The sequence below is a fragment of the Oryza sativa genome, chromosome 9 (genome assembly GCF_034140825.1).
Source record: "Oryza sativa Japonica Group chromosome 9, ASM3414082v1".
NCBI classification, from domain to species: domain Eukaryota; kingdom Viridiplantae; phylum Streptophyta; class Magnoliopsida; order Poales; family Poaceae; genus Oryza; species Oryza sativa.
This window is the reverse complement of record NC_089043.1, coordinates 26586154-26604959: the sequence shown is the minus strand read 5'-3', so window position 1 is coordinate 26604959 and position 18806 is coordinate 26586154. Positions and strand designations below refer to the sequence as shown.

Below are 18806 nucleotides of genomic sequence, written 5' to 3'. Positions count from 1 at the left end.
TGGTTGTCTGTCTGTGTCCTGTGCTCTCTAGATACAGTACATCTGTCAAATACTTCATTCTCTCCATATTTGTTGGGAAATCCTAATTTTGTTGTTGCTGTTTTGTCCATCCTGTTTCTGATATGATTTTATATAGTGGGCTTGTTGCCTGACTGTTTTTAATTAATGTTTGATTTCCCAAATAATATGACTGTTTACTCCAGTTTTTCCAAAGCTTCGTCACCTGCCAACTCCTGATCATTAACCAGCTCAATGAAACGAAAACAACGCACCTCCAGAAGCAATGAAGCCTTTGTGAGTTGCAGCTTGTAATTATATTATATTATTTTGTTTACCAGGCGTCACACAAAGAACGTGATATTCCTTATATAAGATGATGATAATTAAAGTTGTAGGTGGTATGACCTTAATTAGTTAACTAGTACTACTTGGTTTTAAATCGCTTTTTGTGAGATTCAGAGATGTAACATTTTTTTCAGTTGTTTCGCGTGTTCTTTGTGGAGTGGGCAGCTTCCCAACCCGGACACCACACACGCCCAAAAAAAAGCGCTCCCTTTCTTCACGCTGAAACGCGCCGTATCGGTCAACACTTCAGTGGAAACGGGGGTAATAAAGTACTAATTCTCCTTCCATAATTAAATATACTTCCGTACTTTGATGAAAAATTTGTGCCACTACGACCACCAGATTATTTATAGATAAACAAAATTCGTCCGAGCGAGCGAGCGACGTGCACGAACCAGACCAGAGTTCAGGTTGGTTTTCGTAGACGTATCACCAGGAGGCTGTCTGTTGGCTTGGCTGTTCCAGCAAGTCATCAATAATCATATCGTCGTCTTCTCTGGGAGACCCGGAGAGTGTAGCTTCCTCCCTAGCTGTCCGCGACTCCGCGACCGACGGCGGCGGCGGCAGATGGAGAGGAACCAGCACCGCGACGGCGACGGCGACGGTGAGGGACGCCATCATCATGTCGTCCAGGTCCCAGCGTCAGGTCTGTCCTTCTTCTTTTCTTCTCTGTTTTTTTTCCTAATTGCCGAGCAAAACCTAGTGAGCTTCCTCCCTTGATTCTACCAATTCTCATCGTCGGTGTGAATAATTCGTGCTCATCTGCGTAGTTTTAGGACAAAAGAAGGCCATGGCACTACGTTTTGTGTGTACCTTCAATTGGGAAGGATTTTCTGAGTTATTTGGGAGTAGAGTATTACTGCTTCTTGAGCTTGGTAGCTACTGTAAAAATTAACAACCCTTCAAAAAAAAGGCTTCTTTTTTTTCACTTGAAGCTGACTCCCTTTGCAAAGTTGATGTCGCAGTCCTAATTCAACTCTTCTATTTTTGTTTCTTGATTTTGGAGACTCTGATGTGCCATGAGAATTGTTGAGGTTGTTGCGGGGCCATGACAATTGTGTGCGTGTTTTTCCTGTAGCAGATTTTCGCGTATTTTTTTTTCTTATTTGTCTCCTGCATGCCGAAAGTTTTGGATTTTTTTTTACATAATACGATTTTAATGGAAAATTGCAAAAATATAGGTCGGTTAGGCGAAATCGCAAGTTTAGTACCCTGTTGAACAACCACGATTCGACAGGAGAACCTATCGAACATCTGCATATCGACGGGTATTTGTCGAACTGTGGCAATTTAACAAGGTAGTTGGTCAAGAAAAAAAAATTTAAAAAGTACGCAGAGACATATCAAGCAAGCAAAGAACGATAGGAGGACATATCGAACAGGCAGTGTTCGACAGGGATGATGCTACAGTGATGCTACAATGTTTTTTTCTCTTTTTTTAAATTATTTTATTACCTGTCGAACTGATAGGTGTCCTATCGAACTACGGTTGTTCGATAGGGTGCTCGATTTCACCTAATCGACATATATTTTTTACGATTTTTCATTAAAATCGTATTATTTCCAAAAAAAAATTCAAAAGTTTTGCAGACCTGGAAACAAACACAAAAGAAGGTTTGTTTGGTTATACAATAATGTTATTATGCATGGTACAATTGTCATGAAGAATTAATAAATATGGTGGGAAAACATTAATAAGTATGGTACAATTGTAATATTATATTTTGTTTTTTTAAAATAATTTTGGATTTGTGGGATCCAAACAACATCATTGTTATTTAGCAATAATGAAATTTATTTTGTTGGATCATACTAGTATTGCAGAAATCTCTAGGCACTCAACCATTCACTCTGTTTTATTTCTGGAGTTACTACCAATCTAACCATGTTTTCAAATGTTAACACAACGTTATTGTTCAGAAAATACTCCTCTTCACCAAGCTGGAGCTGTAGACAGAATCCGAAATCTTCTGAATTTTATTCAGATAATGATGAAATCTTCTGAATATTTGTCCCTGTCATGAACAGCAGTAGAAGTTGCAGCAATGGAGGAGACCTCATCAGAGGCAGCAGATCGCTCTCTGCGTCAGAAGGCAGCAGCGATGGTTGCCTCCTCCATGGAGACGTACCGGAGCAAGCCCATGTCCTTCTGGCTGCTGCTCGTCCTCAGCGCCGGCGCGATGCTCACAGCGTTCCCGGCGTCGAGCCTCCTGTCGCGGCTGTACTACAACAACGGCGGGCAGAGCAAGTGGATCCTGTCGTGGTCCGCCGTCGCCGGCTGGCCGCTGCCGGCGCTCCTCCTGCTGCCGTGCTACCTCGCCGGCAAGGCGGCGCCGACGCCGCTGTCGCCGAAGCTGTGCGCCTGGTACGCGCTGCTCGGCCTCCTGAGCGCCGCCGACAACCTCATGTACGCCTGGGCCTACGCCTACCTCCCGGCGTCCACGGCGTCGCTCGTCGCCGCGTCGTCGCTAGCGTTCTCGGCGCTGTTCGGCTGCGCCATCGCGAAGAACAGGCTGCGGCTGTCGTCGCTGAACGCCGTCGTCGTCATAACCGCCGGCGTGGTGATCATCGCGCTGGACTCCGGGTCGGACAGGTACCCCGGGATCACGGGCAGGCAGTACGCGCTGGGGCTCGTCTGGGACGTGCTCGGGTCGGCGCTCCACGGCCTCATCTTCGCGCTGTCGGAGCTGGTGTTCGTCCGGGTCCTCGGCCGGAGGTCGTTCCACGTCGTGCTGGAGCAGCAGGCGATGGTGTCGCTCTGCGCCTTCGCGTTCACCACCGTCGGGCTCGCCGTGAGCGGCGGCGGCTTCCCGGCGATGCGGCGGGAGGCGGCGGCGTTCAGGCACGGCGAGGCGTCGTACGCGATGGTGATGGTGTGGTCGGCGGTGACGTTCCAGCTCGGGGTGCTGGGGGGCACCGGCGTGCTGTTCCTGGCGTCGACCGTCCTCGCCGGCGTGCTCAACGCCGTGAGGGTGCCGGTGACGAGCATCGCGGCGGTGATCTGGTTCCATGACCCCATGAGCGGCTTCAAGATCCTGTCTCTGCTCATCACCGTATGGGGGTTCGGCTCCTACATGGTTGGCCACTCCTCTACCAAGAAAGCATCCACAAATTGATGTACTCTTATTGTTCTTCTCCTGGAACATGAAAAATATGTGAACTGAGTATGTTCTTGTATTGACCAATGCTGCTGTGCTCTCATTCTCCTGAAAACATCCAGTGCGTTCTGCTTCTGCGCCAAATATTCGATCATCGTCCAGCAAGGACACGGAGAGGGATGAGTAGCGAGAGATGGACGTTGCAGGTGAAGAGGTTGGGGTTGGGGCATTGCGTCGAACAGCTGGCGGGCTGTTGGGCGCAAGGTGACCAGACTGCCTCCCATATGCGGCATAGCACGTAGGAGTGAAAACGGTACGGAAACGGACGGAAACCATCTTTATCGTTTTCGTTTTCATATTTTTTTTCAGAGTCGAAATCGGAAACCCCGGATACGAAAACGGAATCGAATATTATCGAAACCGAAAACGGAGCGAAAATGAACCGGCGCGAATACGGTAACGAAAATTTATCGAAATAAAAAACCCATCAAAGTGATAAATCCAATTGAAAGAGTAATGTTGTTGATAAATTCCAATGTAGGACAAAAAATATTCTTATGTAATTTTAGATTTGCATAACACATATTTTTTATAAAAATAACAGCCAAACACCATGGTATTCACTATTTAGTGCTTAAAAAAAGAATCCAGGGTATTTTAGTCACAAAATTTCTAGTACTTCTGAGAAAATTTTCGGAAAGTTTCGGACCGATTCCGAGTTCCGACGGAAACTGCCCTTATCATTTCCGATTCAGTTTCCAAGAAAATATTTCCGAATTCGTTTCCGTTTTCGAAAAAATTCCGACCGACAGATTCCATTTTCGAAAATAGGTCCGAATCCGGAAGTTTTCCTAATAGCACGCCGTTGTTCATAGTGTTAAGCCTAAGGCCTTGTTTAGTTTTCAAATAAATTTGCCAAAAAAACGTCACTTCGAATCTTTGGACATATGCATGGAGCATTAAATATAGATTAAAAAAACTAATTGCACAGTTTACATAAATCGCGAGACGAATCTTTTGAACTTAATTAGTCTATAATTAGTCATAAGTACTATAATAACCCACATGTGATTAGCCATAAGTGCTATAGTAACCTATATGTGCTAATGGCGAATTAATTAGGTTTAATAAATACGTTTCGCAATTTTCAGAGGAGTTATGAAAAATTTAGATACCTCAGGAACTTAAAATTCCCTCAACATGATGTGGTAAGTTGAGGATGAGCTAGTGGAGAATTTCGGTTCAGAGATGACTGTCAGACCCTGGGACAAATCAAGGGACCTCTAGTGAACTTATTCTATTCCACAAAGGAGAATCGGGCCGCAATGTTAGGCAGCCCAGGTCAGGTCGCCGCCGCCGCCGCGTCGTCGTATCCTTCCTTCAACCAACCCTCGCCTCTAGGCAGACGCTTCGCAGAGGCAAAAGCTCGAACACATGGCGCGCGCCCTAGTCCGCCGGGCTCTCTCCCTCGCCGCCGCGGCCTCCTCCCCGGCGAAACCATCCTTCTCCACCGTCGTCGCGCCGCTGCGCTCCCCGATGGACGACCGCCTCCTCCGCCTCCTGCGCTCCGAGATCAACTACATCTCCGAACGCCGCCCTCCCTACCCGGTATCCTCTCATCCTAACGTGCCTATCCCCCATCTTAGCTCTCTCTCTCTCTCTCTCTCTCTGTGTGTGTGTGTCTTCTCTGATTCGCCGAGAAACGAATGCGTTGCAGCCGCCGAAGGCCTTCAAATCGTTCGGGGTGGAGGACCGCCCGGGGGAGCAGTGGGTGCGCCTCCGCGCCACCCGCGGCGCCCAGGACGAGGAGGTCAAGGTCGACGCCACCATGTTCGACGGCGCCGCCGCCCCGCCCCCAGACGCGCCCCTCTTCCGCCGCGTCGAGTCGCTCGAGCGCGGCCCGCGCCTCCACCTCAGCCTCATCGTCGAGGTCTCCCGGGCGGACCGCGTCCTCGGCTTCATCTGCTCCGCCTGGCACGACGAACTCGTCGTCCGCCACGTCCTCACTCTCCGGGACGCCGATGGCTCCAGCACCAGCAGCGGAGGCCGCGACTTCGTGTACGGAAGCTTTTGTGATTTTGCTCTCTGGTTTATGTGGTCTGTGATGATGTTCCTCTTCTGTGAATGATTCGCAGCAAGCTGGAGGCTAGGGAGAGGGAGTCGGTGAGGAAATTCTTGCAGGAGAGGGAGGTGGATGACGAGCTTGCCGAGTTCTTGCACGACTACATGGCGAACAAGGAAAAGATGGAGCTTCTCCGGTGGTTGAAGACTGTCGAATCATTCGTCGAGAAGTAGGCACAGGAGAAGCAGATAAATCAGGTGAGATTGTTAATTCGTCGTAGATACATTTAGAACTATGAGATTAAAGACACAGCATAGTTTTACAGTTAATAACTTGGAAGGGATGGGCAGGGAATCCAATCCCTTGGTTGGCTTGGCTTGGCTTGGCTCCACGCTTTCGAGAAGAAGCACACAGACAAAATCACAGATACTAGTTCTTAACTCTTTGAGTGACCGAGCTCGAGCTAAAACCCTACTACAGTTAATGACTGAACCTGTTTTCCTCCGCAATGCTTGTTGTAGTAAAGAAATGGTGAGGAGGTAAGAAATAGTTGCTGATCACTAGTAAGGAAAAATACAGTAATTTCATAGGTAGGGATTTTGAAACTTTAATTTTATTGATGTCTATGATGAGTTTAATCCAACTAGTCTAAATGGAGAAAGAGATTATAGATCAATAAAGTTATGGCTGTCAATTTTGCAGTCACCAGAAAATTTGGAGACCCTGAACATTTTGTCTTGGCTTCCTTTTCTGTTAGTTGAGTCATACGACCTGTAGACTGTAGAACAAGTGGTACTAGAGTAGGCAGGACATTCAATTATCAAGATTCTAAAAGGTGGCAAGGGCTATTGTGTTGTCACCTGCATTGCAGTGCTTACAGCCTTACATGGCATAGCTGGCCTATTGTGTGGCTTAAGCAGTACAAGGTTAGGATCCCGTTCCTTGTGCGGCCCTGTAAATCTTGTTTTAGAACATTGTTATTGATGCACTGAGGGTACTGAGTTACAGCCAGATGTTGGTTCTGAAGTTTCTTCCTATCAATCATACAGAGTATGGAACAGGCAGTTTCTTTCTGGTTTTTGGTGGATGAACATGCAGTTTCTTAGGTAGTGTATCTGTCAGAGTAACCCTTCTACACAGGCCAGTAGGTTACCATTGGTAATTTCTGGCAAGGCTAATAATCTATAAGTGACCTTCATATATAAGTTCCCAATAGTTTCTAGTAAGGCGAGCATGGACATATTTAAGTGACCTTCGTCAATAAGCAGTTTACATCACTGGCATAGCTGGCATAATGTGGGCATAGCTGGCATATTGTGGCTCAAGCAGTACAAGGTTAGGAACTAGGATCCCTTTCCTTGTGTGCGACCTTGTAGACCTTATGTTAACATTGGTATTGATGTACTAAAGATACTAAGTTACAATCATATGTTGGTTCTGAGATTTCTTCCTATCAATATTCAATCATACTCTAGTATGCAACATGCAGTTTCTTTCTAGTTTTGGTGGATGAATATGCAGTCTCTTAAATAATGTATCTGTCAGAGTGTGAAACGATATTAACTCTTTCACCCAAGCCGGTAGGTTAGCATCGTTAATTTATAGCAAGGCCAACAATCCAATATGACGTCCAAGAGCATGGACATATTTAAGTGACCTTCATCAGTAAGCAGTTTACATTACTGGAATGAGATTTGGTAACTATATGTGCCTGATCACCTCATTTACATTTTGGAGTGTCCTATTTCAAATCAAGTAGGAGCATCAACAATTAGTCTTGTTCATCCTTTTTATCAATTAATTACCCCTGAATTAACAATCAGTGTTGTCCATTTGTCATTGTAATTTGGTTTCCTGAAACCTTTGAAGTCTGAACTCCATTTTGCATTTGCAGGAGTTCCTTGCTGGTATCCGCATGACTCTGGACTTATTTCAAAGTTCAAACTATGGGAACTGAAAACAAATAGCGTCTGGGAAGTGATGATAAGAGCTGCTGTCCTACACACCATGTAAATTATCCACCTCAGTGGTTCAATCCCATTGTTCGTGCTGTATGACTCTAGCAATGAGCTGGGTTTTCAGCATATTCTGTGGTTCAATTCTAGTCACATTTGAGAAGATCACTAGGCACGCTCGTCTGATTATATTGGTGCTATGGAGCACTACCATTTGCTGTGGAATACAGACAATTCTTATGCGGTTGGTTGTATGGCAATTGCTCGCCTATTCATTTTTATTTTAAACAATATAAGTAGATCTCCTACTGTGCTTGTTTTGAATTGCTATTGGTTGTATTATCGCCGGTGGTGATTTGCTTGTGCCTGACGATAGCCTGATGTCTGGTAAGGCCACTCGAGCAATCTGCTTTCCTGATCAGATCAGGCGGTGGACGTCTCAGATCGATCTGTAGCATATGAACTACTCCCTCCGATTCTATTTTAATTGACGTTTTGGACAATGACATGGTTTACAAAATATATCTCTGACCTTATTTTTCTATTATAATATATACAATAAATAAATGTATGTTTACTTTTATTATAGTGCTTTAAAAAACAAATCTATATATGTTGTTTTAGTTGTTTTAAACTAAATATTTTTAAAGTTATTAATGGTCAAAGTTATAAAAATTTGATCTCAACTATGTCCAAAACGTCAATTAATATAGAATAGGAGGGAGTATGCGTATTGGCGAATACATTTCGTTGGCGGAGGAGGTCAAGTCGTGGCGAACGACCACTCTCCGCAACAAACTCTATTATCTGGTTTCATGAAAATGGAGCAGCGGGCTTCCCCTGCTATTTCTGAATTGTAGAGTAGGAAAAAAATATTTCTGAAACAGAATTATAAATTAAATCAATATGTTAACACCAGGCTCCAAAGACAACTCTCTGAACGATCAAACAGAGTCCAACAAGAGCATGAACATATCCATTCAAGGCAAATCTAAAATGTAGACATGCAGTCATGCACAATAACCAAAATACATAACGGGCATGCTTTTCAACAGCTAGCTCTAATTAATTTATGCCCGGGCATTATTTTCAACAGCTCAACTTAATTTATAATAATTTATGCCCGGGCATGATTCATAACAGCTCTAATTAATTTATGCCCGTTTAGTGCATGCATGGCTATTCCAAGTCCATAGGAATAACGCTGTCTTCAGTTTCGTCTTTAGTTCCCATACCAGATCCAGTATCCAGTTGCAATGGCTCATGCAAGTCAATAGGATTATCGCTCCTGCTGATTGTTTCACCCAGCCGCTTGTGAGGATATTGCATATGAAATTTCAAAGGTCTCTTCAGGTTTCCCTTTACACCTGCACCCAGTAAAACAGCAAAACAAAGGGCCCATGAATTAGTGCATATAGCCTACACACAAATGTACCTAACCCTTCATCCCAAGCCCTATGAGAGTATGACAAAAAGAAAACCTACGAGAGCATCAACCAATTTAGTTCAAGAATGTTTAAAAAATGCAAGAGCACCTAAAATGGTCTTCTCTCTCTCCACTTTGTTGGGGGCAGAAAAATTGTTTCTGTTTTCATTTCTGACAATTTCTTTTAAAGGCTCACTTTGTTTATGTGTATGTTCTTGATATAGCGTGCACTGACAAGAAAATTTTCATATGAAGGCAATCTAGAATCCAAAATGCAGTTGCATTTGACTGGGTTTGTGTTCCACATAGCTTGCATGTCATGTGCTCTCTACATCTTGTCTGGAACTGTACTCTATAACTTGTCTAGAATCTCACCAAAGGCTTCCATAATTAGAGAGGTAAAGAGTCTAGCGAGGTTCAAAATAATTCCAGCCTAAACTAACAAGTCCAACTAGCACTATAGCAGCAGCCACACAGGTTTAAAATACATCAGCAATCACAACTTTGAATCAGGTTTACTGTCGTATGCAACACAAAGTTACCGAAAAAAAAAGCAATAAGTAGAAAGAACAGCGCAAGAATTAAGTAATCACCTGCAGCTGTAGTGAAATATTGGGAGATGGTAGACTGCGTGTAGGAGTAATCAAAGTCGTTGATGATCCTCTCAGCATCATACACAGACACCATTTGAAGCCTTTTGTTGGCCATGTCAACCATCAACACCACCGCCTTCTCGTCAGAGGCGTCAACCTTGCCCATGACGTACACAACATTAGCATCCGTCAAGCTGAGCGTAGGAAGAGCTACCTGCAGCTTTGCCATGGCCGGGCGACCCTCCAGCTTAGGCAGGAGCTCGACGTTGCAACAAGTGGCGTCGACCGTGATGTCACTAGAATCTACCATGAAGCCCTTTTGCCAGTCCTTGCTGTTGTCCAGATGAGCCACCGGTTTGCTCCATGTGGACAGATCCCAGGACCAGCAATCAGTGTCTGAATCAAAGAAAGTACGCAGTCCGACAATGGTGAGAAGACCATTAACGATGGCAATGTCCCGGCAAAGAAGCTCATTCGAGAGCTGGTGAGCTCTGGCGGCAGTGGCAGGTAACTTCCAGGACAGCCATGGGCGAGCACGTTGCAGATGTGGATTCCCCGCTTGAGATCAATGAAGGCCACTACTCCCTGTCCATCATCATCCAGAGTAATTACCCTGCTCGTATTATAGACGATCATTTGACGCAGCTGGGGTAGAAGGAGGCTCTCCAGGCTCCACTTGCCATCGCCATGGATGGTGGACTCGTAGAGGCAGAGTTTGTAAGCTGCCGTAGATGGTGTGACTCGATGGAGGTCCAGATCCAGAGAGCACGACGGAGGAGGGCAATGTTGTGGAGCGAACGCAGGTAATCCCTCTGTAAGCTGGCGGCGTCGACGTCGACGGGGTCCCGGATGAGCGTGAGCGAAGGGCGGCCACCGGCGCGGTAGACGAGGTCGTAGACTACCTCGCTGTAGAGGCGGAGGAAGACGAGGTCGGCGTTGACGCAGCCTACGAGGGGCTCATTGGCGAAGATCCGGGCGGGGTCGCCGGTCGGGCACCAGGCGCAGATGTAGGAGACCTGCGGCGGTGGGGCGGTGAAGATGGTGATCTCGATTCGATGGCCATTGCCGAGATCGGCCGCGGCGGTGGTGGCGTTCCGGCGGTCGGCGATGTAGGCGCGGACGTCGAGGAGGATCCATGGTAGAGGCTGGTGTGCATCCAGAGGGTCCCCGCCATGGCAGGGCGGGCGCAGAGTGAGGTGTTCGGTTTTATTCCACATATAGCGGTCGACGGTAGCCATGGCTGAGGCTTCTCCTCCCGCCGGCGATCGTCGTCCGCCCAGCTGGGCTTAGCTTAAGTAGAGCAGAGTAGAGGAGTCGGAGTCGGAGACGACATGCAAATCGATCTCAGCAATCACAGGCAAGTTGGAATCGGAGGACGAAACATGATTTGGATAGGAACGGATTGCCGGCGACCGACGATCCGCACGATCTTCCGCCGCGTCGGGTCACTCGAGCATGGCATGGCCCGCGCATCCACCTCAGCGTCATCGTCGAGTTGAGGTCGATTGATTTCGCGCTCTGGTTCATGCGGTTTGTGAATTCTGTACGCTGTGAATGATTCGCAGGAAGTTGGAGGTTGAAGAGATGGAATCGGCGAAGAAATTCTTGGAGGGGAGGGAGGTTGATGACGAACGAGCCGAGTTCTTGAAAACAGGTGAGTTTTATACAGTCTTAACTGACTGAGTTTGAGCTTGAGACGTAATGCAGCTAATTGACTGAACCTATACTTTCCTGACATTTGCCTGACCACCTCATTCACATTTTTGGAGCATCAACAATTAGTCTTGTTCATCCTTTTTATCAATTCATTAACCCTGAATTAACAATCAGTGTTGTCCATTTGTCGTTGTAATTTGGTTTCCTGAAACCTTTAAGTCTGAACTCCCTTCTGCATTTGCAGGAGTTCCTTGCTGGTATCCGCATGACTTGGGAACTGAAAACAAATATACTCCAGGCGACGGTTCTACTCCACATGTAGTGGTCGACGGTAGACATGGCTGCGGCCTCTCCTCCAGCCGGCGATCGTCCGCCCGGCCGGGCTAGCTTAAGTAGAGCAGAGCAGAGTAGAGGAGCCGGAGAGGTTTAACCATGATGATTTTTTTTGACACCTTAACCATGATGATTTGGAATCAAGACAAGTTGGAATCGGCGAAAGATGATTTGGATAGAAACGGATTGCCAGCCTAATCAAAGACGCAGCATAGTTTACAGTCTTAACTCTAGTACAGAAATGGTGAGGAGGTAAGAAATAATCGCTGATTACAAGTGAGACAAAATGTGTAGTATTTTAATATGTAGAGATTTTGAAACTTAAATTTTCTTGATGTCTATGATGAGTTTACCCCTGACTAGTCTAAATGGATAAAGAGATAATAGATCAATAAGTTATGGCTGTCAATTTTGCAGTCACCACAAAATTTGATTTTTGGAGACCCTGGACATTTTGCCTTGATTCCCTTTTCTGTTGAGTTGAGCCATACGACCTGTAGACTGCAGAACAGGTAGTACTAGGAAATTCAATTCCTTTGATCATTTTTTATCAAGATTCTAAAAGATGTCAAGGGTTATGTGTTGTCGCCTGCCTTACATGGCATAGCTGGCCTATTGTGTGGCTTAAGCAGTACAAGGTTAAGATCCATTCCTTTGTGCGGCCTTGTAGACCTTGTTTTAGAACATTGTTATTGATGCACTAAATGTATACTGAGTTACACAATCAGATGTTGGTTCTGAGGTTTCTTCCTATCAATCATACTCCAGTATGGAACATGCAGTTTCTTAAATAATGTATCTGTTAGTGTGAGACGTTAACCCTTTTACCCAAGCAGGTAGGTTAGCATTGTTAACTTATAGCAAGGCCAATAATCCAATACGAAATTCAGGAGTATGGACATGTTTTAAGTGACCTTCATCTATAAGTTTACATCACTGGAATGAGAAATTCGGTAACTATATGTGCCTGACCACCTTGTTCACATTTTGGAGTGTGATATTTCAAATTGAGTAGGAATATCGACAGCCAATCTAGTTCTTTTATAATTCATTACCCAGAATTAGCAATCAGTCTTATCCATTTGTCATTGTAATTTGATTTCCTGAATGTTTGAAGTCTGAATGTTCGAGTTCCTTGCTGGTATCAGCAAGACTTTGGAGATAGTTTCAACCTGTGGGAACTGAAAACTAAGGCTGCAGGCCTCTGGGAAGTGGTGTTAAAAGTTGCTCTCATACATGCCATGTAAATTATCCACCTCAACAGCTCAATCCTATTGTTCAAGCCATGTATGACTCTAGTAATAAGATGGGTTTTAGCTTATTCAGTGGCTCAGTTCTAGTAGAAAAACTGCAATTCCATTTGAGAAAATCACTAAGCACGCTCATCTGATTATATTGGTGCTCTGGTGCACTACCATTTGTTGTTGAATACAGACAATTCGTATGCGGTTGGTTGTATCGCAATTCGTATACTAATTAATCCAACTCCATAGGATTATTCCCATCTTCAGTTTCATCTCTAATTTTCGAACCAGGTCCACCCTGCCGCTTGTGAGGATATTGTATATGGAACTTCAAAGGTCGCTTCAGGTTTCGCTTTAAACCTGCAAACCAGTAAAACGGCAAAACAAATTAAGTGCCCATGTGTTAGTGCAAATAGCCTACAGATACATGTGCCTAACCCTTCACGCCAAGTCCTATGAAAGTATGATATGATAAAAAAAAAGTCCTATGAGAGCCAACTTTGAATCAGGTTTACTATGGTATTCATCACAAGGTTTCCCCAAAAGAAAAACAAGATGCAGAAAGAAAAAAAAACAGGCCAGGAATGAATCAATAACTTTGTCCCGTGCTGATCTTTCTTTGATTGTAAATAACTTTTATTTCTCATAATGTGAAAAATGCGTCACTGGCGTATTCCCGAAAAAAAAAAAAGAGAATCAATCACCTGCAGCTGCTGTAGTGAAATATTGGGAAATGGTAGAGTGCGTGTAGGCGTAATCAAAATCGTTGACAATTCTTTCGGCGTCATACACAGATACCTCTTGTAGCCTCTTGTTTGCCATGTCAACGGTGAGCACCAGTGCCTTCTCATCGGAGACGTCAACCTTGCCCATGATGTAAACAATGTGGGCGTCCATCAAGCTGAGTGTTGGATGAGCTAACTGGAGCGTATCCGTTGTCGGGCAACCATCATCCAGCTTGGGCAGGAGGCAGGCGTTCCGAGTGCTGTTGTCAATCGAGACGTCACTGGACTCGATCATGAAGTCCTCACGCCATTCATCGTCCAAACAAGAACTGACTGGCTTGCTCCATGTGGTCAGATCCCAAGTGCAGTAATCGTCATCGTCCGAATCGTCATCATCTGAATCGAGGAGGTAAAGACTCAGTCTGACAACGGTGAGACGACCATTGACGATAGCAATGTTACGGCAAACAGATGAATTGTAGGTCCTGCGGGCATCGATGAGCTCCGGTGGCAGCGGCATGTAGCTGCCTCCCACTGGTGTGCTGTTGTCGAGCACGTTGCAGATGACGATGCCCCGCCAGAGATCAACAAAGGCCACTAGTGGTTGTTCATCATCCAGGATGAACACCTTCTCCGTTAAATGGAGAACGGTATCTTTGTCTGGCGCGTTGCGAAGTTGGTCAAGAAGAAGGATGGTGTTGCTCCATTTGCAGTCCATGGAATCGTCTTCGTCGTAGAGGCAGAGCTTGAAGTGGCCAAGATCGAAGCGGCGATCCCGATCGAGCGAGCTAACGTAGAAGCGGCCGCTGCCATCATGATCGTCGTCATCAGCGCCGGCAGCATGGCGGCGGCGGTCGGGGAGGACGACAACGTTGTCGATACGACGAAGGTAATGGTATGGGTTGTAGGGGTTGTATGGGTTGTGGATGAGCTTGAGCGATGGGCGAGAGCTGGCATGGTAGATGAGGTCGTAGATTTGATCACTATGGACGCGGAGGAAGACGACGTCGGCGTCGACGAACCCGACGGCGGGCTCCTTGGCGAAGAACACGGCGGGGTCGGTGGTAGGGGACCAGGCGCAGATGTAGGAGACGAGCGGCGGCGGCGCGATGCAGAATGTGATCTGGATTTTGCGGCCGTTGCTGAGGACGATGGTGGCGGTGGTGGAGTTCCGGCGGTCGGCGATGTAGGCGCGGACGTCGAGGAGGATCCATGGAAGAGGCCGGTGATCGGCCGCATCCCCGCCGTGGCTGCTGGGCGGGCTGAGAGTGAGGTGTTTGGTTCTTGTAAAGCTGTAGGGGAAGGCGGTAGCCATGGCTGCGGCCTCTCCTCCCGCCGACGATCGTCCGGCCGGGCTTAAAGTAGAGCAGCGTGGAGGATCCCGAGTCGGAGTCGGAGAAGATCGAGATCCAAATCGATGTCAGCGATGCAAGTTGGAATCGGAGGGGGAGAAGTAAATCGATTTCATCGATCGGAGGTGCTTAAAATCGGATCTGCTTATCTTGAATTGCTATGGTTGTATTATCGCCGGTAGTGGCTTGTGCTTGACGATAGCCTGATTTCTGGCAAAGGCCACTAGCAATAATCTTCTTTCCTGATCAGATCAGCCTATGGGTTATGCATAATTGGCGATTACATTTCGTTGGCGAAGGAGGTCAAGTCGTGGCGAACGACCACCCTCAAACTCTATTTTCTGGTTTCAAGAAAATGGAAAGCAGTGGGCTTCCCCTGCTATTTCTGAATTGTAGAGTACGAAAAAATATTTCTGAAACAGAATTATAGATGAAATCAATATGTTAACACCACGCTCCAAAGACAACTCTCGATCTGAACGATCAAATACAGTCCAACAAGAGCATAAACATATCCATTCAAGGCAAATCTAAAATGTAGACATGCAGTCATGCACAACAACCAAAATACATAACGGGGCATGCATGATTTTCAAAATTTCAACAGCTCTAATTAGGCCTTGTTTAGTTCCAAAAAATTTCAGAGTTGCTAGAAATATGGCGCCATATGTTACAGTCGATTTTTTTTTAGCCACTTACACCGTAGTTACACCTCATTTACACCCCACTTGCATATGTAATTAGTATGTAATTTTCGAATTTACATATGTAATTTTAGTACTTACATATGTAATTTTGAGACTTACATTGTAAATACACTAAAATTACATATGTAATTTAGGGACTTAAAATGTAAATACATGCCGACTATTTTTCGATGAAAAATATGGCGCCATAAATATAGCTACACTAAAAAATTTTGCCTAAAAACGTCACATCGAATTTTTTGACACATATATGGAGCATTAAATATAGATAAAAAAACTAATTGCACAGTTTGCACGGAAATCACGAGACGAATCTTTTGAGCCTAATTAGTCCATGATTAGCCATAAGTGCTACAATAACCCACATGTGCTAATGACGGATTAATTAGGCTTAATAAATTCGTCTCGCGGTTTCCAGGCGAGTTATGAAATTAGTTTTTTTCCGAAAACCCCTTCCGACATCCGGTCAAACATCCGATGTGACACACAAAAATTTTCATTTCGTGAACTAAACACACCCTTAATTTATGCCCGGGCATGATTTTCAACAGCTCAAATTAATCTATAATAATTTATGCCCGGACATGATTCTCAACAGCTCTAATTAATTTATGCCCATTTAGTTTCACTCAAAAGGCATGGCTATTCCAAGTCCATAGGATTATCGCTGCCTTCAGTTCCGTCTGTAGTTCCCATGTCAGATCCAGCATCCAGTTGCAATGGCTCATGCAAGTCCATAGGATCGCTCCTATTGATTGTTTCACCCAACCGCTTGTGAGGATATTGAATATGAAACTTCAAAGGTCTCTTCAGGCTTCCCTTTACACCTGCACCCAGCAAAACAAAAGTCCCCATGTGTCAGCGCAAATAGCCTACGTATTACTCCCTCCGTTTCTAAATATTTATCGCCGTTAATTTTTTTAAATATGTTTGACCGTTCGTTTTATTAAAAAATTTAAGTAATTACTAATTCTTTTCCTATCATTTGATTCATTGTTAAATATACTTATATGTATACATATAGTTTTACATATTACACGGAAGTTTTTAAAAAGACGAACGGTTAAATATGTGCTAAAAAGTTAACGGTGTCAAATATTTAAAAACAGAGGAGTACATATATAATATATTAATATGCCTAACCCTTCACGCGACGAGGGTGACCAAAATGGAAGTCCTCCTATCAGAGTATCACCAATGTGTTCGAGCAAACAAAAAAGAGTATCAACCAATTTAGTTCACGCATGCAATAGCACCTAAAATGGTCTTTTCTCTTTCTACCTTGTTGGGGCGGAAATCTTGTTTCTATTTTCATTTCCGACCATTTCTTTTAAATGCTCACTTTTTTTATGTGCATGTTATTGATATAGTGTGCACTGACAGGGAAAAATATTTATCTATAAAGACAATCTAGAATCCAATAGGAAAAAGTACGAATTACCCCCTAAACTATCGAGGTTGACCGAATTACACCCCCGAACTTAAAAACCGGACATTCTACGCCCCCCTACTATTGAAACCGGTCAAAATAACATCCTGCTCAACCTCCACCTCATCCTCCCTCTCTTAAAAAAAATTAGTGGGACCCACTGTCAGATCCCCACCCCTCTCTCTCTCCTCCCTCCCCTCACCATCTCACTAGTACGGTGGCTGAAACGAAGGCGGAGGGGGCGACCGGCGGCGGAGACGGAGCTCCTCGGGCGGCGGGCGGCTGAGGCGGAGCTCCTCGGTTTTCGAGTTCGGAGGCGGAGGCAGAGCGGGCGGCCGCCGGTGGAGGCAGAGCTAGCTCCCCGAGCGGCGGGCGGCTGAGGCGGAGGCGGAGCTCGCCCGGGCAGCCGGTGGCGGAGGTGGAAGGCGCCCTCCCATCCTCTATGTTGATGCTGTTAGCGTTGACGGGAGCGGCTGGGAGAGCGGCAGCGGGCGCGGCTCCGGCCGGCAGCGGGCGAGTCGGGGAGGGGAACGGTCGGCGGCGAGCGGCGGCGGGCGCGGATGGGAGGCAGAGAGAAAAACGGAGATGTGGCACAAGGGAGAGGAGAGGCCATCGGCAGCCAGGCAGAGCGGTGGCGGTCGTGGTGAAGCGGCGGCCTAGCGGCGATGGAGACCGGTGCTGGCGCGGTCAGTGGTGGCCTCCTGACGATGGGATCGGCGGAGGAAATCGAGGCGGTGAAGCAGCATCCATCCTCTGGCGACGGCGTAGCAGGGGGGAGCGAAGTCTGGACCTCGGCGTCGGCGGTGGTGGAGACGGGGCCACTCCGACGGAACTCGGGCGGCGGGGGTCCTTGGCCGAAGTGAAGGAGTCTGTCGCTTTACCCGCCTGCCCTGGAGGGTGTCGCCGCCGCCGGTTGTCATCTCTTTTCTCCTCTCTCTCTCTCTCTCTCTCTCTCTCTCTCTCTCTCTCTCTCCTCTCCCCTCCCCTCCCCTCCTCTCTCGCTCTCTCTCCAGCGGTTGGATGGGAGCAACGGCGACGACGACCGACTGAAGGAGGCGGGCTTCAAGATGAGTGCGGCGGCGCAGGTGCCTGGCGGCGGCGGTGCGGGTCCCTGGAGCCTGGAGGCGGCACAGGCATCTCTGCGGCCAGGAGACGAAGGAAGAGGGAGCAGCTTACATGCGGGGCCAACTAGCTTCTTAAGAGAGGGAGGATGAGGTGGAGGCTGACATGTGGGACCGCTCCGGATTGAGACACGGGGTATTTATCCGGTTTCAATAGTTGGGGGTGTAGAATATCTGGTCTTCGATTTTGTAGGTGTATTTCGGTCGACCTTGATAGTTAGAGAGGTAATTCGTACTTTTTTCAATCCAATATGCCGCAGTTGTATTTGAGTGGGTTTGTGTCCCACATGACTTGCATTAATTCTCATGAAATTTACAACTTTTCTGGAACTGTACTCTATAACTTGTTTGGAAGCTCACCGACGGCTTCCATGATTAGATGGGTAATAAAGAGTTTGGCGAGGTTCACACTAATTACGGCCTCAACTTGTCTAGCTAGCACTAAAGCAGCAGCCACACACAATATATCAGCTATCACAACGGTCAACGGGAGTGGATTTTGATCCTTGAGAGGATATCCCCTCATTATTTGCATATTAATCAAATTGTTTTAAAAAAATTAAAAAAAATTGAGAAGATGTATTAACATGTGATATATCACTCCACAAACATACAAGTTCAAATTCAGCTTCTACATCTCGCAACGAAAAAAATAAATTTGTCTGTGAATATACATTAACTAGTTGTATAGTTTAATTTATTTTTTTTCCTTGCGAGATGTAAAAATTGAATTTTAACTTGAATGTTTGTGGCGTGATAT

At 46.0% G+C, this 18806-nt stretch overlaps 3 protein-coding genes across 5 annotated transcripts; 2 read left to right on the top strand and 1 right to left on the bottom strand.

The window, feature by feature from the left end:
* Window positions 1–799: 799 nt before the first annotated feature.
* LOC9266097 (probable purine permease 5) lies at window positions 800–3587 on the top strand. 2 transcript variants are annotated; one of them, XM_015757130.3, is made up of 2 exons: window positions 800–991; window positions 2377–3587. In XM_015757130.3, the coding sequence occupies exons 1-2, from the start codon at window positions 913–915 to the stop codon at window positions 3459–3461; spliced, it is 1164 nt and encodes a 387-aa protein (XP_015612616.1). In that variant the 5' UTR covers window positions 800–912; the 3' UTR covers window positions 3462–3587. The 2 variants fall into 2 exon arrangements, with proteins under 2 accessions (XP_015612616.1, XP_015612615.1); XM_015757129.3 differs by having other exon boundaries at window positions 2374–3587.
* A 1259-nt stretch (window positions 3588–4846) lies between these two features.
* On the top strand, window positions 4847–7784 carry LOC4347825 (uncharacterized protein At2g39795, mitochondrial). 2 transcript variants are annotated; one of them, XR_001540176.3, is made up of 5 exons: window positions 4847–5051; window positions 5161–5501; window positions 5579–5762; window positions 5856–6044; window positions 7400–7784. XR_001540176.3 is itself a non-coding variant. In XM_015757131.3 (4 exons), exons 1-3 carry the CDS (start codon window positions 4878–4880, stop codon window positions 5736–5738), a joined length of 675 nt encoding a protein of 224 aa, XP_015612617.1. In that variant the 5' UTR covers window positions 4847–4877; the 3' UTR covers window positions 5739–5762; window positions 7400–7784. The 2 variants fall into 2 exon arrangements, 1 of the variants encoding a protein (XP_015612617.1); XM_015757131.3 differs by lacking the exon at window positions 5856–6044.
* Window positions 7785–12841: 5057 nt separating this feature from the next.
* Window positions 12842–15012, bottom strand: LOC107277779 (uncharacterized). The gene is made up of 2 exons (XM_015756051.3): window positions 13417–15012; window positions 12842–13072 (listed from the first exon to the last, which is right to left on the bottom strand). Exons 1-2 carry the CDS (start codon window positions 14750–14752, stop codon window positions 12945–12947), a joined length of 1464 nt encoding a protein of 487 aa, XP_015611537.2. The 5' UTR covers window positions 14753–15012; the 3' UTR covers window positions 12842–12944.
* Between the last annotated feature and the right edge of the window lie 3794 nt (window positions 15013–18806).

Excerpts from the sequence above, each read along its gene's own strand:
- LOC9266097 (XM_015757129.3), top strand. The coding sequence starts at position 913 with ATGGAGAGGAACCAGCACCGCGACGGCGACGGCGACGGTGAGGGACGC. Across the intron at positions 992-2,373 it reads CGTCCAGGTCCCAGCGTCAG|CAGTAGAAGTTGCAGCAATG; the intron begins GTCTGTCCTTCT and ends TGTCATGAACAG.
- LOC4347825 (XM_015757131.3), top strand. The coding sequence starts at position 4,878 with ATGGCGCGCGCCCTAGTCCGCCGGGCTCTCTCCCTCGCCGCCGCGGCC. Across the intron at positions 5,052-5,160 it reads AACGCCGCCCTCCCTACCCG|CCGCCGAAGGCCTTCAAATC; the intron begins GTATCCTCTCAT and ends AATGCGTTGCAG. Across the intron at positions 5,502-5,578 it reads AGCGGAGGCCGCGACTTCGT|CAAGCTGGAGGCTAGGGAGA; the intron begins GTACGGAAGCTT and ends AATGATTCGCAG.
- LOC107277779 (XM_015756051.3), bottom strand. The coding sequence starts at position 14,752 with ATGGCTACCGCCTTCCCCTACAGCTTTACAAGAACCAAACACCTCACT. Across the intron at positions 13,073-13,416 it reads TTTCACTACAGCAGCTGCAG|GTTTAAAGCGAAACCTGAAG; the intron begins GTGATTGATTCT and ends ACTGGTTTGCAG.